The 10,857-nt window shown below is 38.2% G+C and overlaps 1 protein-coding gene across 1 annotated transcript in view; it reads right to left on the reverse strand.

Annotated features, from left to right (window-relative positions):
- Positions 1–462: 462 nt before the first annotated feature.
- Positions 463–10,857, reverse strand: part of LOC104161215 (ubiquitin carboxyl-terminal hydrolase 12) — a 14,265-nt gene continuing 3,870 nt past the window's right edge. The window contains exons 2-6 of the mRNA XM_009699558.1: positions 9,182–9,258; positions 8,894–8,977; positions 6,329–6,526; positions 3,308–3,386; positions 463–1,119 (exon numbers count right to left, since the gene is read on the reverse strand). Coding sequence (XP_009697860.1) covers positions 1,018–1,119; positions 3,308–3,386; positions 6,329–6,526; positions 8,894–8,977; positions 9,182–9,258 — 540 coding nt within the window. The 3' untranslated portion in view covers positions 463–1,017. The remainder of the gene's footprint in view (positions 1,120–3,307; positions 3,387–6,328; positions 6,527–8,893; positions 8,978–9,181; positions 9,259–10,857) is intronic.

The raw sequence follows: 10,857 nt of genomic DNA on the forward strand, positions 1-10,857 counted from the left end.
TTGTTTTCTTACAATACACATTCTTAGAGTCTTCTATGTAATACTTTGATCACTTTTTTTCCCACCCATTAATGGAAAGAGGATATTCCAATTTAATTAAATAAAGTATCTCACTTAGATACCAGTTCCTCCAGAAGGAAATCTCTCTTCTGTGTTATTAATTTTTTACAGATATTGCAGGCATTGTTTTTAGAATTTATATTGGCTCTTCTTTAACATTTAAACATAATTAGTTTTAATCCAAATTAATATATAAGATTTCCAATACTTGTTAGAATAAAGGACAATACACAAGATCCTAAGTTACAATAATTTATAAATAAAAATAAACTATTACAAACCAAATCTTTCCCCATACGGAGATTAAAAGCCATAATCTTGACTGATTGTTCCCGATCATAAATAACGTAAGCTTCTTCAGAGAAGCAAAACATACTTGCCTCCCTGACACCAGTTTATATCTTCAGTTAAACTACTACCATCAAGAAGGCAATTGCGTTGGGCCCAGATACATCTTCTTCCTTACATGTTAAACTTCCCAACCTCATTCTTTTAACCTTAAGCACAGGAAACTAAGTTCACAAAGGGTCCTTTACCTTTTATATGCAAAGTCTGTATAAAATACAGATTTCTAATGCTCCTATTGCACCAATCTGGCAGTGCAGTTAGAACCTGATTCAAATTCCACTGAAGTCCATGAAAGGTTCTCCAGTGACCTTAATGGGCTTTGAATTAGGACCACAGAGACAGCATTACCTAACGGAAAGCTCCTGCAAGAGTGGCTGGTATCTCTCTTTTGCTTATGTGATGCAGTGGAGATGTGTAGTCAGCATGATACCTGAGCAAATAAAATTAAAATGATACAAAGGTTTTAAGAACCCCAAACTCCTTGCTTAGTTGTGTGCAAACTGTGCTACTGCCCCTGGAGCTCCCTGCTTTCCTTTTTTTCAGTGCTTGCTCCATTCCAAGATAGAGAAGATGTGACACAAAGCTCTCTCTTCACTACACAGTTCCTCCTCAATCCCGAGACTGATAGAAGAGGATGTAACCAGACTCGGAGTTCTTTGAGATGTCTGATGTCAACCCGTAGAATTCTTCAATAGCTTGTGCATCAATTTTCTGCATGTAAAAACCCCAAAATTTAAAGTAAGAATATCTTGCATAACATACACATGATATTAAGTTCCACTCTAAACACTACTGTCAAACAAAAATAACTTTCACATAATTACATAAAGTAATAAAATCCAAATAATTCTTAAACTTTTTATGTTTTGGATTCCCCTCTGCCATCAACTGCAGAGAGGCTAGCGGCTATATACTTTTTATATATAAATTTTAAAGTATTAAGTGAACCTACTCTAAGTGCAATCTTATACGCATTGCTTGTGCAAATTTCACACAGAAAAGTTTTAAAGACAACAATATCCCATTGAGAATTTATATCAACATGAAGAACGTAAGTACAAACTATCATTTCTAACTCTAAGCAGTGTAAGGCAATCAAGTGCAGAGGAGAGTAAGAAGGCAGAGAAGGAAGGCTAACTTTTTATGTCTTTTTGACACAGAACGTTTGCTTGTGATCCTGTTAGCTTAGAAAGCCTCCTATAACTAAGATTTTTGGGGAAAAGATGCAAAACCTCTGTTGAAAAGGTGAAAAGATTATCATCTGGTTTTCATTGTCATCATTTTCAGCTACAAAAGAAGCTGAAACTGAAAGCAAGCTCTCTTGCCATATTGTAAATCAAAGGCAATTGGGGTACAAACAACTAAAAGGTGGAAAGATAAATTTTCCTTCACTTAGGCAGATTTTATTTAATTTCGTTCTCATTACTTGGAATAAAACCTCTCTCAGGAAGGAGTGAGCTATTCCAACTTGATGAACCATGGGCCCAAATCTCAATGAGATGTTTTAGATTCAAGAACAAAAAGATTCTTTTCTTCCTCTTTAGAAGGGCCAAGAGAAAAAAAACCCCACCATTACTGTCAGGTGTTACTGCTTTGGAACCAGGGAGATTGTCCTGATGTTTGTGAAATGATGTGAGATCTACTACTTTTGACCCTATCGAGACATTTCAATTTACTGTGTATCTTGATGAGACACCCAGGCAATCCTTTCACTTTCCCAACAGCTCTGTGTATTTCCATGTTCGTCATCTCCTGTGTGAAAAACCGTCCAAAATATGGCTTGGAGAGATGAACTCTTCAATACACTTGACTCATCCTGCCAATTAACAATGTAAGTCCAATACCTGTCTCATTCATTTTTCTTCTTTTTAATTATGCAGTTCTTGTGTATTGTAAGGAAAAATATTCTGTTTATAGATTTAATTAATTCAAATAAAGTCAGGAAAAGGACTTGGACAGTAGTTCTTGTGTGTTGTAAGGAAAAATGTAGACTATTCTGTTTATAGATTTAATTAATTCCAAATAAAGTCAGGAAAAGGACTTGGACAGCACAATCATACTTCTGTTCATGCATAAGCACAGACAAGGGGAAAAAAAGGAAGATGACAGAACAAGCAAAAAACCTGAGATGATATAATATAAGGACACCAGCTGTTTCTGCTCTTTCTCTAAAGAGAACAAAAAGAGAATCTCTAAAGAATCTCTTCTCTAAAGAATAAAAGATAACTGATGAAACAGAAAGATGACAAAGTCAAAACTGGTAAAGGGAATTCTGCTGTTCCAACAAATCAGTTAGAAACCTTTTTTGTTTTTTTTTTTTTTCCGTAAGAATAATTCCTGGAAGCACGGCTAGTATTAGTAAGAATACCACCAGAAGCAAAAGGCTCCTGTTTCAGGGATTAACTTTTAAATTTTACAGTGAAATCTCAAAAATCTGAGGTTTCTGCCTATTTTGATATTTGTTACACTTTCGTCTGAAACAATGCAGGATACTCGATAAAACAGACTACCAGACTGATCCATTCCGTTAAATCATAAGCTCCTAGAAAATATGAACAAATCACTTGCTCCAACAAATTGCCCTCAGAAAAGAATTGCAGTAAAACCTATTTATCTGTATCTTTATTTGCCATCTCTTCTGGCCAGAGGAATAGATTATTAAACAACGGTGAAAGACAGTGGCCATAAACAAAGAAGCTTCTTCTAGGAAGTATATAAAAAGAATGCAATCAAAGTGTTGTATAGTCGAATCATAAGGCGCAGTTCTGCACTCACAGTTACTGCTCACTTAGGCTGGGGGTGAACCCTCTTTTCATGAGCATCTCAGTCCTTTTACTGTAAGTAATCATATACACAAGGGGGGGGCACGCACTCTGGTCCAGGGTTACACAAAGCTTACCTCAACAATATCATCATCAAAAAGCAACCAAAAATCATGACTCTTCACTATTGCAATATAGTGTCCTCTGTTAGGGCCACTGTAAAATAAAATTAGAAGAGAATACAGACAATTACACACATGTATATAGAAATGTATTCCATTAAATTGTTCTTTTCTTGTAGAAAGCAAAACTTAACAGTAATTAAAATGGCTACCACTACAATTTCTGTGTGGATGTCTGTTTTCTTTTTTCCTCTCCACTATTATCATCTTCATAATAAGGTCTTACTTATCTCTACATGTAATATTGTGCTAAAAAAAGGATTATAATTTCAAATGAGGAATAAGCAGCACAGGCATTGAAAATACAAAGGAAATTTTTTCAAAAAAAACAGAGACGGAGAACTCAAATCAAGAAAATATTCTGATATTTCATAGGGACAGAACAGATCCCAAATTATTTCTGATCTTCAGAAAGAAAAAGCTGTAGAGCTGCTGTTCATCTACAGTCTCAATCAGGAATCTCTTTATCTGGTCCACTGTAAACAAAAACTGAATTAAACTGATGGTTTAGAAGCCTCAAGAATCCTCACAGCAATAAGAAGGACTCCCAATTAAATTAAAACTGTTACAATGCACAGCTCTTCAGTTTATGGTAGACAAGAAATTTCTCCACAACTATGACAGAAAAAAAACAACCCCAAACTTTACAAGTGTCCTATTTCTAATCAGATTTCAAGTAAGGAAATAATATACTTTCTGAAAGAGCTGAACCTTACAACTGAAAGCAGACAACCAGTTAAAGCAGCTCTGGAGCTGCCTTAACTGGCTAACAGCACTCATACAATTTTAATGTCTCGATAGGGAGGGAAGGTTGCCATCTGTGAGGGACACGTCTGTGGACCAAATCACATAACTCAATGAAAACAGGGTTCACCTCCTGCCATGGCTCTGAGTATGGGTATGTTCCCAAGACTGCAGCTTGAATGAGGGAGACAGAAATGGGCAGAATGGATTTTCCCTAAAATCGAGAACAAGAGTGTTCCAGAAAAATATGGCACAAAGGTTTATTTTACAAAACTGTCCTGGCCAACTTGAGATCTAGTCATCTTAACTCTACTGTAATCCTAGGTCTATCTAGGGAGGAATGGGGATGTGGGTGGAACAAAGGGCAGTAACTGGCAACTAGAAGGCAGGTCTGCCATTTCAAGGGACATCAAGTTGGAAGAATGGGATGATAAAAAAAAGTTTAACAAATACAAATGCAAGGTTTTGTGCCAGACTAACTCCATGCAACAGCACCAGCTGCAAACCAACTGGCTAGGTGGGCCCAGGAGGTCAACAAGACAAGCTGTTAGCCAGCAGCACATCATTTTGGTAACAGGGCTGAGAGCATGCAGGGCTGTAGTGTAAGGGAGAGCCAGCAGTGAGGTGATAACTCCCACCACTCTGCGTTCTGGGACCCAGAACTGGACATGGGATTCCAGACATCACTCTGTCAGGTTAAGGGAGAGACGGACAAACTGGAGGAAGTCCAGTGGCAGGCCATCCACAGATGGATGAAGAGAGGTTGAAGGACCTGGCTTTATTCAGCCTGGAGAAGACTAAATGAGGAATCCAACTGCTGTCTTCCATTACCCAAAGAGGAAGAGTTATAAAGAAATCAGAGCCAGGCTGTTCTCAGAAGCGCCCAGTGAAAGGACAAGAGGCAGTGGTTGCAAACTGCAGCAAGACAAATTCTGACTGGACATAGGGGGGGGAAAAATAAAAATAAAAAAATCACTGTTGGAGCATTGATGGACTGGAACAAATTGCCCAAAGAGGCAGTGAAATCAGCATTCCTAGTCATGAAACTGAGTCCATGGCAATATGACATCAAAGTTAGCCCTGCTTTGAGCTTAGAGTAGCTGACCTCACAATGTAAATTGTTCTGTGATTCTAGATGTTAAATCATCATTTTCACCTTGGGGCCTTTTATCTACTCAATAAGCAGTTCAAAGAGCGGTCCTGATTTTAAGACTTGAAGCCACAAGAACATTTGTTGAATATAGCAAAATCAAATATAAATCTAACAGTCATACTCTGAAAGCAAGGAAACAAACTAATCAACAAAACTCACAGAATCATAGAACAGTTTGGGTTGGAAGGGACATTTAAAGCCCATCTGGTTCCAACCCCCCTGCCCTGGGCAGGGACACCTCCCACCAGACCAGGTTGCTCACAGCCCCATCCAACCTGGCCTTGAACGCTTCCAGGGATGGGGCAGCCACAGCTTCTCTGGGCAACCTCTGCCAGCGCCTCACCACCCTCACCGGGAAGAATTTCTTCCTAATCTAAATCTTCCCTCTTTTAGTTTAAAACCATTACCTCTTGTCCTATTACTACAGGCCCCGCTAAAAAGTTTTCCCCCATCTTTCTTTAGGTACTGGAAGGCTGCTCTAAGGTCTGCCCGGAGCCTTCTCTTCTCCAGGCTGAACAACCCCAACTCTCTCAGCCTGTCCTCACAGCAGAGGTGCTCCAGCCCTCAGGATCATCCTCGTGGCTTCCTCTGGACTCGCTCCAACCGGTCCCTGTCCTTGTGTTGGGAGCACCAGGGCTGAATGCGGCTGAACTCATAATATATGCATATATTTCAAGCCTTAAAAAAACCCCACCCTAAAAGAAATGTTTTATAAAGGAATCTGTTCTATAATGCTTTCCTTCCTAAGAAACTTCCTAAGAAACTTTTTTAAATGATCTTTAATTAGAGTTGTATGATATTGCATGTTTTGTGGGTTTTTTTAAACATAGTTAAGTTCATACCAAGATCTGTGATGTGAAATACACTGTTACCACTTTTCACAATGAACTATCACATCAACAAAGCCATATGTTCCGTCAGGATTGGTAGCATCTCCCCACAATACCTTCTTTCCTAAGAAACTTTTATTTTAAGAGTTCTTTAAATGCTATTAGACTTACGTGATACTGGGTGCTTTCTTTTGTTTTTTAAACATAGTTTCGCTTATACAAAAATCCCTTGCATAAAACAGTTATTACCTTCCACAATGAACTACCACAGCAACAAGGTCATACATTCTGTCAGGATTGGTGGCGTCTCCTGAGGTGTTAAATAAACGAAGCTCTAAAGGAAAAACTACTCTATAAGAGAGTTTTGTGTATCGATGCAGCTGATCCATGTATTTAAATCTCTTCAAATGCAGAGCTAGAATCATAGGTAGCTTTTTTACTTTCATCCTGAAAAAAAAAAAAAAATACAAAAAACCCAACAGTATTTCCAATATCCATCCAAAGCATTCAGTTGATATCAACAAACAGGAAACCTGTCTTAGTGAAGTCTTTGAAAAATTTTGCAAGCCTTAGAAGATGCTCAGATAATCAGCGGTTTCACAAATACGTCCTGTGTTGCTAAACTGAAGAGAGAATTGCAAATGTATTTAAAGTTATAAGCTATACTATATAATAATAAAAGCCATGATGAACCCACATAATAACCACATAGCACAGAATTCAATTCTTAAACATACCTACCCATAGCTTTCCTGAGTTCCCAAAAGCAAAACCTAGATCCCACTTGGTATTGCAACGAAGTTGTTCCAGAGATCCTGTTCCAGCTGAATTTCTCAGTAAACCAGCCAAGTCAAACAAACTTGTTAAAATAAGCTTTGTTTTCCTATCAAGCCATTCATTTAAGATTGTCAAGGGATACAAATAGTCCACTGTTACCCACCTTACCTCATGCTACCCAAACAAGATAACGCTGCACTCTAACACAATAATTTTGTACAAACGTTGCAGCATTATTTTATGGCAGTCAAAGCCATATAGTGATAGGGTTCACTGGCCCCTTTCCCTAGTTTGAGGTATTGAGATCTCGCATCAGTGCCTACAAATCCTCATCAGCCAGCCACAGCTGGCCTGGCAGCAAACACAGGCTGGGCCATAAATATGTCCACACTAACAGAGGAACCAAGCTAGAGTGCTCTGCGGCTTGGCACAGCTAATTGCCTTAGGTCAGCACTGTGCTGAATTTTTCAAACTGCCATCAGCCCCAAAAGGTAGCTCAAAAGTCTCAACAATACAGCCCAGGTTTCAGCCATGTCTACTAAGACTGTATTTTCAGAAAGTCAGGAAATATATTTGCACAAGACAATCCTTTTTCAAAAGATAGAGGCTGGGGACAAAATCCTTGAAAACTCACCTTCCTTTCCTTTTTCTGATTAAACTTAAACTGATAGTAACCCGCAGGAAACCCTGCTCGACTCAAATTTTCTCCATGGCCTGCAAGGGAGCCAGGAAATGCAAAAAGCAGAAGGGCAGAAAGATGACGGAAGCAACTCTTTTGAGGGAGAGTTACATTCTTATTATATTACTGAGATATGCATATAATTTCTGCTCTATTTCTTTTTTCAAAATGAAGTCCTCTTCTTATAATGCAACTGTGTTTGATAACAGGAGCTCTTTCACTGGTGAAGAAATTCAGAACACTGCCTTTGCTAGTTGAGAACGAGTAGACGCTATCACAGACAAGCTCGATGTTATAGAGATGTAGAAAATTATGACTGTAGTAAAATCGAGCCTAAGCCCCACATGAAAAGCAAAACATAAACAATAAAAGCTGTGTTTTGCAATATGGCAGTGCCTACAGTACAGGTTTATGCCAACACAGCTTATATTGCTCAGGGATCCCATTACCTCCCACACAGAAAAAGAGCTACGGCAACAGAAAACAGGACAGAGCTGGCTTCACAACCCTCTAACACACACCACTTCGTAAGCTTAGGCAACGTGTGAAGGCAGACTCTGCAGATGAGATATGCCAAAAGCCATGTGCTGAACCTACTGTAAACCAAACCACCGCACCGGCGGTATTACCAGTAGAGCATGTCAGTGTTCCCACCCCTTCAACCAAATAATTTCTCAGATAATAAATACCACACAGTACACAAAATCAGAGGTTTTTCAAAGGTGTAAACAGGCCTAGAAGAATTATTAGGCAGGCAAGAACTGTTTTTAAACATAATGAATTTCAGGCTTCCACGGCGCTTCTGAAGCTTTTCAGGAGCACTGTCAAGCAGTTTAGCACAACTAACTATGCACTTCTAAGAAACCAGAAACTCAGTTAACAAAAAAAGTTACAAGCCTCATTCTGAATGAATCAGCAAAAAAGTGTTATCAAACTGATTCTTACAGAGATTGGAAAAATTATGTTATTATCAAGACAAAACCAAGTTTAAAAAGTCACATGAGATCAGTGACTTTTCATCATTGCCCATAATCTTTGATTAGTCACTGGCAGTTTGTTTTAACTTGTCTTTTAAAATTATTTTTGCTCTTAAGACCATTCTTTTTCTTGTTCGTAAAACAAATAATGATCAAAGGAGTCCCAAAATGCTTTACATGGATTCTCATTACTCATGGAAATAGGCTCACTGAATTCAAGCAAGAGGAATGCATCCAAGTTACTCTTAAACGGAAGAAGAGTGAGAAAAATTAAGGGAAAAAGAACATTCTCCCCTTGCCTCATACACACACACAAGGAAATACAACAGTATTTTCATGCAAGGCGTAGGTTATTTTTGTCCCTCCCTGAGTCTGATGTACCTCTTATGTGCTTCTTGCTTACTGCGACATTCTTCACAGTAATATTTGTATTCACTGCACAGAGTTTCTGTATTGCTGAAACCCCTGAATAAAAAAAAAAAAAGAAATGCTATACATACTAGTTTCTTATCTGAAATATACATATAAACATGTACAATAAAACATAATTAGATACTCTTAAGTCTACATAAGCTAGAATTAGCTAAGCTTGTGTGCTTTTAGTTTCACTTCTTGCTTTCTAGGTAACAGATAAAAGGCAAGTTACGAAAACTCATATTTTTGCGCTACCTTAAACAATGTGTGATTGAAGTATTCTGCTCAACATCAACTGAAAGGTCTAAGAAGTCTTCGTCTTTGCTGCTTATCTACATGAAAAAAGAACCAATAGATTATAAACAAAACAAGGCATACTAATTTACTTCCGTTTTTCAGTACCATTTTCTATTGACAGAATGCATCTTTTACCTTATAACAGCCTTTCAGAAATTGTTACAAGTGGCCTTTCTATTTCAGAGATTTGCTAGATCTCTGGTTCTGATTTTGTTCAGGAAGAGGGAAGTGTGTATGTGTCTGTGGCGGTATATAATGCCAGTTGTCATTATGCTGTGATTTCAGCTCAACAATATTAATGCCAAGTTCCTTCTATGCCTCACTCTAAAGAATACAATCACTGGCATTCTTCTGCTTAGTGCTCTCACCTCTGGTCTTCCCCCATGATTCCCTCCAACTGAAAGTTATGTATTTGCATATCATCGTGTCCCTAATAAACAGTACAAATATTCTGAAGCCTCCTCCTGGCTAGATTCGTACTCTTAAATGAGCAGCAAATAGCAAATTTGTTGGTAAATGAGACCTTGGGACTTGGTCTGATAGAGGCAGAATAGCGCATAGCCATTTCTTACAAAAATGCAAGAATAACAAAGTAAAAAAGAAATTCCTAGAAGCAGAGAATAAATTCCACCACAAAACCTGCAAAACGGTGATGGACAAAATCCTGGTGATGGACAGCTGCCCTGAAAATCAACTATGTTATTAAAAGGTTTAGGAAATAGCAGCCTGCAACGTTAACTTTTGTCTGGTAGCGTTTCCTCTCTGTATCTAGAGATAATCAATGCCATTGACGAGAACGTCCTCTGCCTTTTATGACTCCTAGGTACAAAAGTAAACGCTTTTAGAAAACATGCCTGGCTGTAGTTTCTTGATTGAAAGCAGGAAAAGTTAAAGAGCTAGGACTTGTAATCTTGCAATGTAACTTACTGAAGTGTTGTAATGTAACTTACTAATGTAAGTTGATCTTCAAAACATAGGAGGTTTAAGTTCCCTTTTCCACTCTGAATAAAAATAAATTTGGGAAATTGTTCTCCGATTATCAAGAGATGAGAAACACACAGTTCCTTAGGGCAGCATATGTGGAGAATAAAAAGAAAAATACAGGTGGTCAAGGCGAGTATTTTTGAGAACTAATACCATAGGGCAAATCCCCAAACTTATGAAATTAAGTTAAAAGCTTCTGCTAATATCTGTGAGAGGACCGTACAAGGATTCCTCCCACTCTTCTGTACCTAATCTTCCCAAGAGTAAGTGCACATGTGCAAAAAATACTATGCCAGTACACAGTACATCTACTACACCATTTAGATGCTGAAGTGTAATGTTTATACTTTTAAAGAGATCACAGAACATATATGAAAACCTTCCAATACGTTTTTAGGGTGGGAAAAAAAAAAGCCACCTGCGCCTTCCATGTGCTGCACATCTCCCGTCTTCAGTGACGAACTATGGTTTAGTTGTGTGAATGATTCTTCAAAATATCCCATTGCAAACCACTTTTGGAATTATCAAACTTGAGCTTATAACACTAAGAACTCTGGTGGAAATCATCTCAGCCTAGGGATTAAGAATGGCTCAGAAAAAAAAAAAATCAGTTCTAGAAAAAACTCTGCCGCAGTCGTCAGCTAGGACAG

Source organism: Cariama cristata, unplaced genomic scaffold, assembly GCF_000690535.1.
Source record: "Cariama cristata isolate BGI_N322 unplaced genomic scaffold, ASM69053v1 scaffold15094, whole genome shotgun sequence".
In the NCBI taxonomy this organism is placed as follows: Eukaryota; Metazoa; Chordata; class Aves; order Cariamiformes; family Cariamidae; genus Cariama; species Cariama cristata.